The following is a 19,286-nucleotide window of genomic DNA, read 5'->3' as shown; positions in this document are numbered from 1 at the left end:
GAGCAGAAGACCACAATTATTACGTCATATGCTGTGAGACCTGGAGCAAGTTTCTGTCCGATACCTCTTACACTGTCAGTGTTTGTTTGCTGTGATTACATCTGTAAGAGCGTGACTGTGTGATGTGTGGGAAGTAATGGAAGAATACTAGTTGCAACTAGACAGTCCCCTTGGGTTTATTGTGGAGGGAATGTCTCTCAGCAAGTCTATATTCATGTCTCCAGTTATGATGACATGCTCGTTTACATCTACATCTGTCTACAGCTGTCTCTTTAGTGGACTTGTTGCATCTTCTAACTGTCCTGCCAATGAAACGCAACCTTTGGCTCGCCTTCCCCACAATATTATCTATGTGGTCTTTCCAACTGAAGTTGTTTGTAATTTTAACACCCAGGTACTTAGTTGAATTGACAGCCTTGAGAATTGTACTATTTACCGAGTAATCGAATTCCAACGGATTTCTTTTGGAACTCAGGTGGATCACCTCACACTTTTCGTTATTTAGCATCAACTGCCACCTGCCACACCATACAGAAATCTTTTCTAAATCGCTTTGCAACTGATACTGGTCTTCGGATGACCTTACTAGACAGTAAATTACAGCATCATCTGCGAACAACCTAAGAGAACTGCTCAGATTGTCATTCAGGTCATTTATATAGATCAGGAACAGCAGAGGTCCCAGGACGCTTCCCTGGGGAACACCTGATATCACTTCAGTTTTACTCGATGATTTGCCGTCTATTACTATGAACTGCGACCTTCCTGACAGGAAATCACGAATCCAGTCGCACAACTGAGACGACACCCCATAAGCCCACAGCTTGATTAGAAGTCGCTTGTGAGAAACAGTGTCAAAAGCTTTCCAGAAATCTAGAAATACAAAATGAACTTGAGATCCCCCGTCGATGGTGGCCATTACTTCATGCGAATAAAGAGCTAGCTGCGTTGCACAAGAACGATGTTTTCTGAAACCATGCTGATTGCGTATCAATAGATCATACCCTTCAAGGTGATTCATAATGTTTGAATACAGTATATGCTCCAAAACCCTACTGCAAACTGACGTCAATGATATAGGTCTGTAGTTCGATGGATTACTCCTACTACCCTTCTTAAACACTGGTGCGACCTGCGCAATTTTCCAATCTGTAGGTACAGATCTATCGGTGAGCGAGTGGTTGTATATGATTGCTAAGTAGGGAGCTATTGTATCAGCATAATCTGAAAGGAACCTAATTGGTATACAATCTGGACCTGAAGACTTGCCTGTATCAAGCGATTTGAGTTGCTTCGCAACCCCTAAGGTATCTACTTCTAAAAAACTCATGCTAGCAGCTGTTTGTGTTTCAAATTCTGGAATATTCCATTCACCTTCCCTGGGGAAGGAATTTCAGAAAACTGCATTCAATGACTCTGCTTTAGCGGCACAGTCATCGGTAACAGTACCATCGGCACTGCGCAGCGAAGGTATTGACTGCATCTTGCCGCTTGTGTACTTTACATACGACCAGAATTTCTTCAGATTTTCTACCAAATTTTGAGACAATGTTTCATTGTGGAACCTATTAAAGGCATCTCGCATTGAAGTCCGTGCCAAATTTCCCGCGTCTGTAAATTTTAGGCAACCTTCGGGATTTCGCGTTCTTCTGAACTTCGCATGCTATTTCTGTTGCCTCTGCAACAGCATTCGGACCTGTTTTGTGTACCATGGGGGATCAGTTCCATCTCTTACCAATTTATGAGGTATGAATCTCTCAATTGCTGTTGCTACTATATCTTTGAATTTGAGCCACATCTCGTCTACATTTGCATAGTCAGTTCCAAAGGAATGGAGATTGTCTCTTAGGAAGGCTTCTAGTGACACTTTATCTGCTTTTTTAAATAAAATTATTTTGCGTTTGTTTCTGGTGGATTTGGAAAGATACAGTATTACGCCTAGCTACAACGACCTTCTGATCACTAATCCCTGTATCAGTCATGATGCTCTTTATTAGCTCTGGATTGTTTGTGGCTAAGAGGTCAAGCGTGTTTTCACAACCATTTACAATTCACGTGGGTTCTTGGACTAACTGAGAAAGCGTTTAGGACAATCTTGGAAGATGTTTTCTGCCTACCACCAGTTTTGAACAAGTATATTTGCCAACATATCGAGAGAAGGTTGAAGTCCCCACCAACTATAACCATATGAGTGGGGTATTTATTTGTTATGAGACTCAAATTTTCTCTGAACTGTTCAGCAACTATATCATCGGAGTCTGGGGGTCATATTAACACATAAATGAATGTAACTGCAACAGGAAAGATGTCAGTATGTTGATTTTAGGTAGATTATAGGTGACATGAATTAAATACTTCTGGCTCTGTAGACTTGTCTCAGTGAACATATTCCACCTTTGTTGCTTCATTAGGGATCAATGTACTTATGAATGTGTGTTTTGAGGTGAGATTTTATATGTGGGTTGACTCCCTCACTACCCTTATCTGGCCTGTCAGCCCCGATATCCTGGGAAATGAACAGATGCTGAGGACATGTGACCCTTTAGCGACATTTCAGGCTAGAGGATTGTGTGAAAGTAGGCTCAGTTCTTCGTACTGTAAGGACAAGGACAGGAACTGGACATTACAGTGTGCCACTAATAGTTCTGACACAATTCCTCACTTAACTATGTGCAGCTTGTGCATGGCAGTTTGACAGTTATGCTCCTACCTATTGCAAAGGTCACTCGCCCACATTTCTGGGAAGCTGCATAATTGTTAAATATAAACATTTGTGGTAATTAGTATAAGTATGTAGCTAAATACAAAACAAATTATGAATATGTAGTTTGTTAACTAATTTGTTGAAATTACATATGAAATGTACATAAATAATTTTTTATATATAAAAAACAAAGATGCTGTGACTTACCAAACAAGAAAGCGCTGGTAGATAGACACAATAAAAAACACACAAACACACACACAAATTTCAAGCTTTCGCAACACAAGGTTGCTTCGTCAGGAAAGAGGGAAGGAGAGGGAAAGACGAAAGGATGTGGGTTTTAAGGGAGAGGGTAAGGAGCCATTCCAATCCCGGGAGCAAAAAGACTTCCCTTAGGGGGAAAAAAGGACAGGTATACACTCGCACACACACACATATCTATCCGGTGTGAGGTAGTGTATACTTGTCCTTTTTTCCCCCTAAGGTAAGTCTTTTCGCTCTCTGTAATGACTCCTTACCCTCTCCCTTAAAACCCACATCCTTTCGTCTTTCCCTCTCCTTCCCTCTTTCCTGATGAAGCAACCTTGGGTTGCGAAAGCTTGAAATTTGTGTATGTGTTTGTGTGTTATTGTGTCTAAAAAAAATGGCTCTGAGCACTATGGGACTTAACATCTATGGTCAGCAGTCCCCTAGAACTTAGAACAACTTAAACCTAACTAACCTAAGGACAGCACACAACACCCAGTCATCACGAGGCAGAGAAAAACCCTGACCCCGCCGGGAATCGAACCCGGGAACCCGGGCGTGGGAAGCGAGAACGCTACCGCACGACCACGAGCTGCGGACTATTGTGTCTATCTACCAGCGCTTTCTCATTTGGTAAGTCACAGCATCTTTGTGTTTTATATATATTTTTCCCACGTGGAATGTTTCCCTCTATTATATAAATAATTTTTAAAAAATACATTACTTAAACATTCAATATAAAAGTTAACTTCTATGATAAATAAATTAGATTTCAGCAGAATATGAATATTCAAGCTAGATGAATATTCAAGCAAGTACTTTATTGATAAAATAGATTTTATATATAGAGTCATGTGAGTGTGGGATTAATTATAAACTAAGATGGGGAATATCTTAACACAACGACATGTTTTTTGACCTTAATTTTTTTCTGGTGCAGGCAGTGAAATCCCTATGGATGGCAGGAAGCAGCTTCATGGACATTCCACAGGAATCTTGCATCAGGGCAGTGCATTTAACTGTGACAGCAGGAGATGTGGAGGTAAGCTAAAGTGCTTTTTGAAGTGAATTTAGGTAGAATTATATTTATTGTGCTGAGATTATTGTTTGCAAACAAACCTCCCTCTCTTGCAAACCAGCTTTACATTACTTTTGAACATATTTATGTTACCTAACAGCTCTTTTATTACTGAACGTAAATTAAAAAAATAATTAATTTTATTGCTGTGTGCTTCACTACTTTCTTAATGCCATGATTGTATTTAAATGAACTGGGCCTCCATTAACAGATTCTGTTGTTCATCAAATGTGTGAGGTTCATTCAAATGAAACCTGGTCAGTGTGTCTACCTTTGCCTTGCAAGTAAGGCAGCACCACATAACTGTGGGTATGACACGTCTGTTGGTAGAGAGACTGATGCGTGCACACCATTTGATGCTGCATAGCACCAGTGTGATTTCACACCGAAGAGAAGGTGGTCACACAAGTTATCATCCACTATGGAACATGTAGGCAAGTAAGCAGGAACAATGAGGAGTGATTCAATTTTTGGCGGCAGAGGGAATTGGAGGCTGTGAAATGAACCGACAGATGTAAGCTGCGTACAGTGAGTACAGCATGAGTTTTTCAAGTGTTTTGGAATGATACAAACGGTTCCTTGAGGGCCGTGAGTCACTGGAAGATGATACTCGTCCTGGATGGGCTCAACATGTCATCACACTGGAAATGGTTGTGGAAGTAACTGCTTTAGCCCTGGACAACCGCAGAATCACTGTGGACAAGATCCATTGGTTACTGGGTATTAGCGTGGGCACTGCCCACACTATAATGCATCAAAACTTGAACTTTCGAAAAGTCTGTGCACTGTGGGTTCCCCACCAACTGACTGCTGAACAGTGCAATACTCAAATAGTGCTGTCTTTGAGTCATCTGCAATGTTATCATGAGGAAGAATATGGCTTTTTGTCGCTATTGTCAAAGGTGATGAAACATGGTGCCACCATTTTGAACTGGAAAGCAAACATCAGGGCAAGCAGTGGAAACATGTGACTTCACCACCTCCAAAGAAATCAAAGGCTGCACACACCAGTTCTGGTAAGGTCATGAGGTCCTCCTTTTTAGACCACAAGGACCCACTGCTTGTCCAGCTCCTGGAATGGGGAACCACCATCAATGCCCAGCATTATTTTACACTAGTGACTGAGTTTCATTTGAATGCCCCTTAAACTTTGAAGTTACTGTTAGTATTTTTAATGTTTTGAACAGACTAAAGTGAGGTGTATGTGTGTATGAATGCAACAGGTAATTCCAATCAGATTATTTGTGCACTGAAAATTAGGTGCTCAAACATGGCCACTTTTAATGAAGTCAGTGCCTGTATGCCCTCCAAAATGCAGGAAAGCCTGCCACTTATCGTTTGCTAGAACTTTATCAATGAATAAATGCAGCAGTGCCTGTTGGGTAAGAGGACAAGAGCATGTTAACACCCAACGTTTTGACTCCTTGTGGATTTATTGGTTATTTTTCTTTGAATGCTGTTAAACAAAATGTAGATGCAGTAATCTAAATTTACCATGCTATCCTACATTGCTACTCCTGCAGACTCCACGAAACTTGACAACAGGGTCGTGAGCACACCTGCAGTTGTGCATGTTTATAATAATAATAATAATAATAATATTTCTTAATGCCATGATTGTATTTAAATGAACTGGGCCTCCATTAACAGATTCTGTTGTTCATCAAATGTATGAGGTTCATTCAAATGAAACCTGGTCAGTGTGTCTACCTTTGCCTTGCAAGTAAGGCGGCACCACATAACTGTGGGTATGGCACATAAATAGAAGAAATAATCCAATGAGGAAAGAATAAAAAAACTACAGAAAGCATATAAACTCACGTGGAACTATTATAAAAAAAAGTCCGTATCCATTAACGCAAAATTGAGGCACTACAACACTGTCGTACTTCCGGAGGCACTGCATGCATCTGAAACAACACAAACAGGTGGGCAAACTAAAATCAAAGAAATAGAGAAACAAGAAAGGAAAATTCTCAGGAAAATTTTTGGCCCGATACAAGAGCAAGGAATCTGGAAGAAGAGACCAACACCAGAATTATATAAATACACAGACAAGATTACGGATACAATAAGGAAAAGAAGAATGCAGTTCTACGGACATATCCACAGGATAAATGAAAACAGAATTTCAAAGTGAATTCTTAAAGTCATCAACTCAGGCAGGGGAAAAATAAAATGGATAAAAGAAGTTGAAGAGGACCTCAGACAAGCACACATAACAGTAAACGATGCAGAAAATAGAACTGAATTCAGGAACATCATCAAAAAACATAAATTTGACACCACAACACAGAAGAGACCAGGATGCAAATGGACAGCGGAGCGAAAGAAACAACACAGTGAACACATGAAGAAAATTTGGGCTCAGAAAAAACATAAACAATCATCATAAAGGAATTCAAGTTCAAACGCTCTCTTAAATGGGAATAATCAATAATAATAATAATAATAATAATAATAATAATAATATTTAAGAAGCTTTTGCACATGTGCAGCTGGTGTGATGTAATTGCATTACGGGCCAAATACCTAGGGATCTGATAAACAATGTGCACAGTTCACGGCGTGCATAGCTAGCGGTTACCACTCAGCTGCAAGTTTACATAAGTCCCCCCAGGTGATAGCACACTGCGGTAGATTTTTATCCTCATTCGCTTGCCATTAATCCCACTAGATAGTAGGACATTCCTCAGATATATGAGTTCACTCACTATATGGTAAAATTAGTTTGGACATTAATGTATGTTATAGTTATACTGACAGAAAAACTATTTTGTGGGATTCTCAATGAGATTATAGTTTATTAAGTTTTGGATTTTATCATACAGTAGTCTACTTGAGATTCTCAGAAGCACATGCACATCATCATTGATTGTGAGACTGTAGCTTCTGACATCTGTTAATCTTATGGTGGGTTAGGTTTATCTGTGCTGTAGACCTGCGTTTACATGCACATTCATGAAATGCTGGTTTCTCTGACATTCATTTAAATGTGGAATCAACAACGGTGTGCTTCTGGCCCTTTTGGTTTTCACCATGTCATTTTATTCTAGTTAAGTGACCATGTTGATAGACAATACTGCTTGAATTTAATCATTTCCACAAATGGCAGTTTATATTTGGAGTTGGTTGTTTACTGTGCAGGAATCAGCTTTTGTGTGTAATGTCAGTATGAACTCCGTCAAACCTGTTTTGAGTGCTAACAGAAAAGAAAATCACCAGGAAAAGGTAGGTGCAAAGGAACAAGGGCCTCCCAGAACAGATCTGTTGACTGAGAAAGTGACGAAATCAAATAAGTGTGGCTGCAAATGAACATTTAACAAAGAAGTTATAATAAGCATAAATTGTTGTGTTGCTGCAACATAAAAGTGTCTCATCTTCAGATCAGAAGTTCATTAACTAATACATATGTTAGGGGTTTGAATGTTTGTTCAGAAAAAAGAGTGCACGAAACCTCTCACTTACACAAAAATGTGAAGCGGAGAGTAGTGAAACCTTAAACGTTGTTTTGTTCTTGCCCTGAATGGTACTCAATCATGTACAAAACAACAAAATACCACAAAAACAAATCTTTCTTTTTTCAAACAAGTTACGCACATTATTATTATTATTATTATTATTAATATTGGCAGTGATTAATTGTTATACAGCAGATACTATTACACTACTGGCCATTAAAATTGCTACACCAAGAACAAATGCAGATGATAAACGGGTATTCATTGGACAAATATGTTACACTACAACTGACATATGATTACATTTTCATGCAGTTTGGGTGCATAGGTACTGAGAAATCAGTACCCAGAACTACCACCTCTGGCCGTAATAACGGCCTTGATACGCCTGGGCATTGAGTCAAACAGAGCTTGGATGGTGAGTACAGGTACAGCTGCACATGCAGCTTCAACACAATACCACAGTTCATCAAGAGTAGTGACTGGCGTATTGTGATGAGCCAGTTGCTCAACCACCATTGACCAGACGTTTTCAATGGCCAGGGCAGAAGTCGAACATTTTCTGTATCCAGAAAGGCCCGTACAGGACCTGCAACATGCGGTCATGCATTATCCTGCTGAAATGTAGGGTTTCGCAGGGATCGAATGGAGGGTAGAGCCACGGGTCGTAACAAACCTGAAATGTAACGTCCACTGTTCAAAGTGCCGTCAATGCGAACAAGAGGTGACCGAGACGTGTAACCAAGGGCACACCATACCGTCACGCCGGGTGATACACCAGTATGGCGATGATGAATACACGCTTCCAATGTGCATTCACCGCAATGTCGCCAAACATGGATGCGACCATCATGATGCTGTAAAAAGAACCTGGATTCATCCAAAAAAATGACGTTTTGCCATTCGTGCACCCACGTTTGTCATTGAGTACACCATCGCAGGTGCTCCTGCCATGGTCTCCAAGCTGATAGTCCATGCTGCTGCAAATGTTGTCGAACTGTTTGTGCAGATGGTTGTTGTCTTGCAAACGTCCCAATCTGTTGACTCAGGGATCGAGACGTGGCTGCATGATCCATTACAGCCATGCGGATAATATGCCTGTCATCTCGACTGCTAGTGATATGAGGCCGTTGGGATCCAGCATGGCGTTCCGTATTACCCTCCTGAACCCATCGGTTCCATATTTTGCAAACAGTCATTGGATCTCGACCAACATGAGCAGCAGTGTCGCGATATGATAAACCGCAATCGCGATAGGCTACAATCTGACCTTTATCAAAGTTGGAAACGTGATGGTACGCATTTATCCTCCTTACACAAGGCATCACAACAACGTTTCACCAGGCAACGATGGTCAACTGCTGTTTGTGTATGAGAAATTGGTTGGAAACTTTCGCCATGTCAGCACGTTTCAGGTGTGGCCACCGGCACCAACCATGTGTGAATGCTCTGAAAAGCTAATCATTTGCATATCACAGCATCTTCTTCCTGTTGGTTAAATTACACATCTGCAGCATGTCATCTTCGTGGTGTAGCAATTTTAATGGCCAGTAGTGTAATTTCATGCTCTCGTATTTATCTGACACCAAAAATTTGTGAACATCCAGAATGTATACTTACTAGCCGCCACTGAATAAATGGTAAAAGTTAGAGAGAAAGCAAACATTATAATATGGGCTTCCACAGCTAAAGATAAAAGGCAAACAGCTGTTTATGATCCTTTAATAGTAGACCCTACTGCTGGCACCAGTTTCACAAAAGTAAAATAGCATCTTCAGGTACATTTATTTTCAGATCAGTTGAGCACATTGGATGTTTCATCATTCCCAGTCAGTTTGTAGTAATTCATCAAAATAGTGACAAGAGTCAAAAGTTAAAACTGGCAGAATAAAGAAGATGGCCTTGGAAGGAAGTCAGCTAGTAATTGCTAGTGAATAACTTCCCACTTTTGGCAATTGCAAAATTCATGTTATCAACATTATTCAGTGAACTTATTGTAATAAACAGATTTCTGTTAATGGAGGCGAAGCAAGTGTTGATGGATGACTATTCTACTGAGTAGCTGTGCCACAAATTATAGCTGGATATTCAAATTAGTGATACTAAGAGCATACAGGGAGTCATAATAAACCTTTCCTTCTGTGAAGGAGTTTGCCCCTTCTCATGTCACACCTGGTCTCAAAGCTGGAGCCTGGCCTACTTGAAACTTAATGGCACCTCAGTCCAGTGCACTGTTTTCATCTACCAGGAAGATTCACTTACAAAGAGTGTTAATACAGTTATGTAAATTTAAAGAATTAATTATCACTGTTTTTGAAGATATAGTTGTAGATTTTCCTTCAGACAGTGCTGATCAAGAACACATGAAGCTGGTTATGTCATGAACTGGATTTGTCCTCAGAGAGGGTAGAAATATGTAATGCAAGAGCCAATCTTAACTTACTTTTTGTTATAACTATCTAACTGCCTTCAGTGACTTCCTTGTAAAAGCAAAAATGATTGTGCTGCACTAGTGACATTGTTTTTGCTCTGTGTAGTACAAATTGTTTGTCCTCATCTATAGTTTACTTAGTGTAGATATTGAAAGTGATACCTGTGTCAGAGATTTTCCACCTAACTTTCCCTGTAATCATCTTTTTATGTTTTCACTGCAATCAGAAAATCAAAAAAGTCTTGTAAATCTGTCTTGGAAATTTAGATGCTGTTGTTATAGGATAATGGCTTGCCATTTTCTCACATGATATCCAATGAACCATGGATGAAGGTCAAAAGGCAGATTCCACATTCCTAGATTGCCAGAAAGCAACTGACATGGTGCCCCCCTCCAGACTGCTAACAAAGGTCCAAGTACATGCATTAGGTTCCCAGATACACGAGTGGCTCAAAGACTCCTTCAGCAATAGAACCCAGTACGTCATCCTTGCAAGTTTTCTTAGAGATAAGTGTATCATCAGTATCTGTTCTGTTGCAAACTGCACTGTGACTTCCTGGACTTGTGCCATAAGGTTGAGAACTGTAGGGGTCCCATAAATAGGTCACGTATGTACTACATATCAGAGGCTGCTACTCAGGGGTGCAAGGGTTTTTTAGAGTAGGACCATCCAATCCAGATAACAGTAGCTGTAGGAAACTAAGAAATATCAGTGTAAGATTGAAAGAAATGCCTCTTACAGGTGAGAGTATTAAAATCCTAACAGTAAGCTGCATAACCATTCGCAACAAAGTGCCAGAGTTTGAAGTGCTCATGAAAATCAGTGAAGCTCACGTAATACTAAGTACAGAAAAGCTGGCTGAAACCTGAAATTCATAACTGAGTTTTTTGGGGAAATTTTAAGGTATAACAAAAGGATAGGCAAATGGGAAATGAAGGTGGTGTATTTATCACAGTAGACAAGAAACTGAAATCCACCAACATAGAAATTGATACTGTATGTGAGATTGTTTGGGCAAGACTCAGTGTCAGAGGTGCACATAAACTGATAATTGGATCCTTTATTGGCCATCAGACTCATCTTCTATTGTAACTGTAATCATCAGTGGAGACTTTAATCATTCAACAATTAATTGGGTAAATTACAGTTTTGTTAGTGGTGGGCATGATAAGGCATCCTGTGAAACTTCATTAAATGTCTTCTCTGAAAACTACCTAGAACAGAAATTCAGGAACCCCTCTCACAATGGAAATACACACATCAAAAAAAGTTTTGCATCACTCTGGTTCCCATAACTCCTGAAGATATATGTTGACTGTGGATATTATATCACAGACACAGTCCTGTTGACTGTTCAAAGATGTCACTAAACCCTCCCAAAGATGTAAACAACTATGCATGAGCAGTGCCTATTTTACAGAGGGGGTCCAACAGCCGATCAATTCCAGTCATTCCACCAGGAAGAGGTACACAGCTCATGTTGTCTGTAGTTCAACCGTGCCTGGATAGTCAATACCATGGTTCGATTGCATCTGCATTGTTATTTTGTGTCAGGAAGGGCTCTCAACAAGGGAAGTGTCCAGGCATCTTAGAGTGAACCAAAGTGATGTTGTTCAGACATGGAAAAGATACAGAGAGACAGGAACTATCGATGACATGCCTTGCTCAGGCTGCCCAAGGGCTACCTATGGGTTATGGCTCATAGGAACCCTAGCAACAACACCACCATGTTGAATAATGCTTTTCATGCACCCACAGGATGTCATGTTATGATTCAAAATGTGTGCAATAGGCCTGCCTGACATCCATGGCAAGGTCCATCTTTGCAACCACAACACCATGCAGTGTAGTACAGATGGACTGAGCAACACTCGAATGGATCGCTCAAGATTGACATCACATTCTCTTCTTCGATGAGTGTTGCATATGCCTTCAACCAGACAATCGTCGGAGATGTGTTTGGAGGCAACCTGGTCCGGCTGAATGCCTTAGACACACTGTCCAGCAACTGCAGCGAGGTGGAGATTCCGTGCTGGTTTGGGTGGCATTATGTGGGGTCGACGTATGCCACTGGCGGTTATGGAAGACGCCGTAATGGCTGTACGATACGTAAATGCCATCCTCCGACCGTGAGTGCAACCATATCGGCAGCATATTGGTGAGGCATTCGTCTTCATGGATGACAATTCGAGCCCCCATAGTGCACATCTTGTGAATTACTTCCTTCAGGCAAATGGCATCGCTTGACTAGAGTGGCCAACATGTTCTCCAAACATGAACCCTACCGAACATGCTTGGGATAGATTGAAAAGAGCTGTTTATGAACGATGTGACTCACCAAACACTCTGAGGTATCTATGCCGAATTGCCATTGAGGAGTGGGACAATATGGACCAACAGTGCCTTGATGAACTTGTGGATAGTGTGCCACGATGAATACAGGCATGCATCAATGCAAGAGGATGTGCTACTGGTATTAGAGGTACCGGGGTGTACAGCAATCTGGACCACCACCTCTGAAGGTCTCACTGTATGGTGGTACAACATGCAATGTGTGGTTTTCATGAGCAATAAAAAGGGCAGGAATAGTGTTTATGTTGATCTCTATTTCAATTATCTGTTCAGGTTCCAGAACTCTTGGAACCGAAGTGATGCAAAACAATTTTTGATGTGTGTATATTGGATCTAATGGCAACAAATAGAGAATGTCCACATTAGAACTGGTATCAGTGACCATGACACAGTTGTGGCAATAATGATTACCAAAGTACAAAGGACAACTAAAACAAACAGAAAGATATATATATTAAGTAAACTAGAAAAAACATCAGCAGTGTATACCTCAATGAGGAACTTGAAACTTTCAGCACAGGTCAGGAGCAAGTAGAGGAACTCTGGCTCAAGTTTAAAAGAGTAGTTGACCACCCAGCAGAACAGTTCATAATGGGAGGGAACCTCCATGGTATACAGTCACCATAAACAAACTTCTAAAGAAACAGAGATTACTGCATAATAGGTGTAAAACAAAAGAATAGGGCTGTAAGTAGAGAGTTCCTAAATGAACACTGCTTGGTTGTCAAGAGAGCAATGCATGATGACTTCAGTGACTACCATAGCAGAATATTGTCAAGTGGTCTTTCATAGAACCCAGAGAAATTCTGGTCATTTTTAAAGGCTGCTAGTGGCACCAAAGTTAGTGTCCAGCTCCTAGCAAATGAGATAGGAACTGAAATTGAGGGTAGCAAAGCAAAAGCTGAAATGTTTAACTTCATTTTCAAATGTTCCTTTACAAAGAAAAACACATGAGAACTGCCCCAATTTAATCCTTGTACCACTGAAAATATGAATGAAATAAGTATTAGTGTCAGTGGTGTTGAGAAACAGCTGAAAGCGTTAAAATTAAACAGAGCTCCAGGGCCCAATGTAGTCCCATGAGATTTTATACTGAATTTATGGCTGATTTAGCCCCTCTTATAACTATAATCTGTCATCGGTCCCTCAATAAAAAACTATGCCCAGTTCTTGTAAAAAGGCCCAGGTCACGCCCAACTACAAGAAAGGTAGTGGAAGTGATCCGCGAAGCTACTGTCCAGTATCCTCTGACATCAATTTGTTATAGAATTTTAGAGCATATTCTGAGCTGAAACATAATGAAATAACTTGAACAGAATGACATCCTCAATGCCAACCAGTGTGGATTTCGAAAACATTGATCATGTGAAACCCAACTCGCACTTTTCTCACGTGAGGTACTGAAAGCTTTGGATCAGGCAACCAGGTAGAAGCAGTGTATCTTGATTTCAGAAAAGCATTTGACTCAGTGCTGCATCTATGCTTATTGTCAAAAGTATGGTCATATGGGCTGTCAAGTGAAATTTGTGACTAGATTGAGGAGTTTTTGGTAGGGAAGAGACAGCATGTTATCTTGGATGGAGAGTCATCATCAGATGTAGAAGTAACTTCGGGTGTGCCCCAAGAAAGTGTATACTAATGACCTTGCAGACAATATTAATAGTAAAATCAGGCATTTCACAGATGATGCTGTTATTTATAATGAAGTACTATCTGAGAGAAACTGCATAAATATTCAGTCAGATCTTGATAAAGTTTCAATGTGGTGCAGAGATTGGTAACTTGCTCTAAATGTTCAGAAATGTAAAATCTTGTACTTCACAAAATGAAAAAATGTAGTATCCTGTGACTATAATTTCAGTGAGTCACTGTTGGAATCGGCCAACTCGTACAAATGCCTGAGTGTAACACTTTGTAGGATATGAAATGGAATGATCGCATAGGTTCAGTCATGGGTAAAGTAGTTAGTAGACTGGTTTGTTGGTAGAATACTGGGCAAGCACAGTCAGTCTGCAAAAGAGATTGCTCACAAATGGCGCGCACGAGCAGTTCTAGAACATTGCTCATGTGTGTGGGACCCATACCAGATTGGACTAACAGGGGATATTGACTGTATACAGAGAAGGACAGCATGAATGGTCATGGTTTAATCCGTGGGAGAGTGTCACAGATATATGAAGGAACTGAGCTGGCAGACTCTTGAAGACAGACGTAAACTATTCCAAGAAAGTCTTTTAACAAAGTTTTAAGAACCAGTTGTAAATGATTGCTCTATGGATATACTACAATCCCCTATGTATTGCTCACATAGGGATCATCAGGATAAGATCAGAATAATTACTGCATGCACAGAGGCATTCAAACAATCATTTTTCCCGCACTCCATATATGAATGGAACAGGAAGAAAACAGTACAATGGGGTGTACCCTCTACCATGCACCTCACAGTAGTTTGCATAGTGTAGATGTAGATGTAGTAGTGCCCCACAGGAAGTATGACTGAACCACTCTTGTTCTCTACACACATAAAAGATTAGACATACAGGGTGGACAGCAATCTGTAGGTGCTTCCTGGTGACATTGTGGGGAAAGAGAAGGTGTTGTCCTTGAATAACTGTGATAATAAACAAGATGACATACATAGATTTCTATTTGAAGCGATGGGTGGCAGTTTTTACTAAATGTATAAAAATCTAAGTTAATGCAAAAGAGCAGGAAAAACAATCCTGCGGTATTTGAACAAAACGCTAGTAGTGTGTTGTGTGACAAAGTCATGTGAATTAAATTCTGTGGATTATGTTGCAAAGTGATATGAAATATAATGAGCAGATAAGGACTGGTTGACTTCAGTTTATTGGGAACATTTTAGGAAAGTGTAGCTCACCTTTAATGAAGAGGTTGTACAGAACAGTTGTGTGACCCATTCTTGAGTCCTGCTCAAGTGTTGGGATTCCCATCAGATCAGATTAAAAGAAGCAATTCGGAGGTGTGATGCTAGATTTGTTACTGGTAGGTTCAATCAATGTGTAGGCATTACAGAGAAGCTTCATGAACTCAAATTAGAATCCCTGGAGGAAATATGACATTCTCTTCATTAAACAGTACTGAGAATATTTAGAGAACTGACATTTGAAGCTGACTGCAGAACAATTCTACTGCCACAAACATACATTTCATGTAAGGACCACGAAGATAACATAAACTAGGGCTCATATGAAGATATACAGACAGCCATTTTTGTCATGCTCTATTTACAAGTGGAATAGGAAAGATGACAAATGAGTAGTAGTGGTACAAAATATCCTTTGCTGTGCACTGTATCCCAACTTGTGAAATATGTATTTAATATAGATGTAGATAATCTGGGATGGAATAAAAACAGTATAAAATGTAAATTACTGAAGAAAATCACTTGCCTAAACAGAAGTGTAACATCACTGAAAGGCACATACAGACAGAATGAAAATTTTGCTACCTTCTGGTAGAAGACCTTTGATGAACCATTGGAAACAAAAAACACACACAATTACTCATGCGTAACTCACTCATGCTTGGCCACTGCCATCTCTGGGTGATAATGATAAACCTTAGAGTAAGCCTAAGTCTGTGCCTTAACACCCAGAGATAACAGTAGCCATGTACTTGTATGTTATTTATGTGTGAATGTGTGTGTGTTTTGTACACAACTGATAAGGGACTTACAATTAGTCTGATCGTTGATAATATGAGGGCCTGCTGAAAGGTGATGCCATTGAATTTTTTATGTGATAACTATTAAAGCTTTTTAAATAAAAGAAATGTTATTAACATAGTGCATCCTTATTCTTCATGTTTACACATTTAAAGCCCTCTGCTGCTAGAAGGCTCTGAATTGTTTTGTGTAACACGGCAGTTTGTAACGTAACTATGCCTGTTCATGAGAAAAAGCATGCTATAATTGAGTCTTTAATTCAATTAGTTTGTCCATACGTGAGACACCCTCTCCTTCAGCATAATGCCAGACCACATACAATGGCTGTGACATTTGTAACAATCCAACGTCTTTGGTTAACTGTCATTGACCATCCTCCATGCAGTCATGGCTTGGCCCCCATCTGATATTCATCTTTTTCTGAAACTTAACACTTTCCAGGTCTTCACTTTGACAGTAATGAAGCACTGCAAGCAGAGATGATGATGTGACTCCGTCACTAAAGTCAAACATTCTACAGTGACGGTATCATTGAACAGGTCTCTTGCTGGGAGAAATTTGTTTGTTGCCAGGGTGATTATGTTGAGAAATAAATATACCAACATGAAGAATAAAGATGTAGAATTCCAGGATCAGATTTTCACTCTGCAGCGGAGTGTGTGCTGATATGAAACTTCCTGGCAGCAAGACTCGGTCCGGCACAGTTTTAATCTGCCAGGAAGTTTCAAAGATGTAGAATGTTAATAAAATCTGTTTTATTTAAAAATGTTTAAGAGTTTTTATATCAAAAATTCGGAGACATTGTTTTTCAGCACCCCTTGTATGTACAAGTCTTTTTTTTTTTTTAAATTACCTCTGTGCTACTCATCATCTTCTCTTTTTGGTAAGTAACTATCCAGATATTTCGTATTCTTGTTATGGGATAGTATTTTTTGGTTACCTACTTACACATATTGTGTCCTTCTCGTAATTCAGAAATCCACACATGTGCAACACCTCATACACAGAATTTGTTGGAGAGGTATGCTTTGCTATTATATTTGTGCCAATGACTGCCTAAACATTATACCTCTTCCTAAACTGTAAGATACTTTAGTCTGTGTCATAGTGATAATTACACTGCTCATAATATTCCATTGCTTCATTCATTTATTTGGCTGCTCCCTGTAAGTTTTCCTCTTACTTCTTGCCTCTCCCATTTTTAATATTTTAATAAACTTTCATTCATTTCAGTCCATATCCTACATGCTACTTAAACAACAAAGCATTAATTTTTGACAAAGAATATACACTCCGCATGTTATTTGTGCTATGTCATTTGAAATGTTTTTGCAATGGCCCTTTGTTAAATCAATCATAACCCTATTTTAATCTTAGCTTTTGGTTAAAGAGCCGTCAATTCTAAAAATGTAAAAACTTTGCTAGTCTATGTATTTCTGTTTTGCAGATGTTGGACTACTTGATTTCTTTGGGAAAGGCCCTGTCTGACTGCTGGTGGGATCCCGAGCACAATACTACACTGCTGCACTGCGCAGTACAGTCGACTGTGCAAATGGTTAAGAAACTAATAGACAGTGGTCACACTGAAAATGCACATGACCACAAAGGACGTTTACCATTGCACCTTGCAGTTACATCACAAAATTACATAGTAACAAAGTACTTGGTGGAGGAAGCTCATGTGGCGGTGAATGACAGGGATGCTGATGGCAGAACAGCCTTAATGTTAGCAGTCAGCAGTGACTGGTATTATACTGATGTATGTGACATGCTTGAAATTCTGGTGAATGCAGGAGCAGATATCAGTGCTCAAGACAAAGATGTTAAGACTGTCTACCAGTTGGCTTATAGGCCTTGGTTTGAAACAACTCATGATTTACTAGATTATATGCAGTATCGACTTTGATTGTATATGGGTAAGAGGCAAATGTTGCAGTCATGTCTAATTTACAGTGTTTTTAAACACTTCAGGTTGGAATATTAACAATGTTAGGAAAAGGGATAGATTGTTACCCAGTGTAAACATGACCCACTGAGTTGCAGACGGGCACAACGAAAAGACCATTACGCATTATAGCTTTTGGCCACAGAGTATTCATGTTCTTTATATCAGATTCATGTATCATTGGAATGAATAACTAAACATTTTGTAAGATATTCCCATTGTGTCATGTTTATGTATGAATAAAATTAATTTCTAGAAAAAATTAAAATATGAATATGTGTCAGTGTTTAACATACACCAATTTATTAACCAGGGTATCTGTATATTGTGACACTAAGCAAGATTGTGCACAGCAATCCATTATATTACATAATATTTGAAATTTCCTTCTCATTTCTTGTCAAACAAAACAGCGATAAATGTATAGCTTACAATATGGGGCACGAAAACAGTTTGGATATTGCTGAAGATGCAGTAAAACACCATTCCAAAGCAGTACATTGTATTCTGAAACAATGGGTGATATTGCTAAGAAAGTAGCAAGAATGGTTTAATATAGTTTAGAGCAGAAGTTGTCAAATTTTTATTTTTAATGGCCAATATGCAGATTGTCGAGCAATACATCAAGCTGCATCTGTACCAATCTTGTTATTAATTGGTAACCTACATAAATTAGTACGTTATGAGCCCTGAAAGACTGTCTATAATTTGGACACAGTAATTTGGCTGCTGTCCCCCAAGTACTAATCTTTAGAAGAGAGCACAGTTCAGAATACTTTGTGTGAACTGTTCTGTGCATTGCTGCCATCCTCAGTGATCCCAAAGTTGTGACACTGTAAGTGCATGAAAAAGTGTTGTGTTATCTGTGTGAGGCAACAATTAATTGATTACTAACAACAGTTGTACTTATTGCTAAATATGTAATGCAGTATGAGACAAAATCTTACAGATTTAATAAACATTCTGAATGTCATTTATCTTTTACTCATTGTGTTGTATTACAGCACCCTTATTTTAATTTCATATTCTTTCCTACAAATATCTACATTTGAAGATGATTGTCTGTAGAATGTCCATTCACCAATCACATGCCCATGAGTTGTCAGAAGACAAACAATGAAATATTCCTCCTCTCACATCCTCTAAATCAGCAGTGGCAGTGGCTCTGCCCATGAGGTAAGTCGCCAGATTTACTTACCTGATGGCCAAACTAAACAATGTCAATTACAACTAAGCACATCTCAAAATATGGCTGTCTCAGTAAGTATTTTTGTTACTGAACAGGAAAACTACACTGGTAAGAAGCTTTTAACATTAACTGCCATTTTTGGATTCAGCTTAGTCAGTAGATGTGCATTATTATAAACTATGGCAGAG

General features: G+C 39.4%; 1 protein-coding gene across 1 annotated transcript in view; it reads left to right on the top strand.

Moving 5' to 3' along the window:
* LOC126475425 (serine/threonine-protein phosphatase 6 regulatory ankyrin repeat subunit B-like) overlaps window positions 1-18,882 on the top strand; it is a 355,304-nt gene extending 336,422 nt beyond the window's left edge. Inside the window, exons 16-17 of the mRNA XM_050103270.1 lie at window positions 3,891-3,992; window positions 17,412-18,882. Of these exons, the coding sequence (XP_049959227.1) occupies window positions 3,891-3,992; window positions 17,412-17,870 (561 nt within the window). The 3' untranslated portion in view covers window positions 17,871-18,882. The remainder of the gene's footprint in view (window positions 1-3,890; window positions 3,993-17,411) is intronic.
* Window positions 18,883-19,286: the final 404 nt, after the last annotated feature.

Source organism: Schistocerca serialis, chromosome 4 (genome assembly GCF_023864345.2).
Source record: "Schistocerca serialis cubense isolate TAMUIC-IGC-003099 chromosome 4, iqSchSeri2.2, whole genome shotgun sequence".
Taxonomy (NCBI): Eukaryota; Metazoa; Arthropoda; class Insecta; order Orthoptera; family Acrididae; genus Schistocerca; species Schistocerca serialis.
Note: the sequence above shows the minus strand (reverse complement) of the source record. Positions and strands in the feature narration are given on the sequence as shown.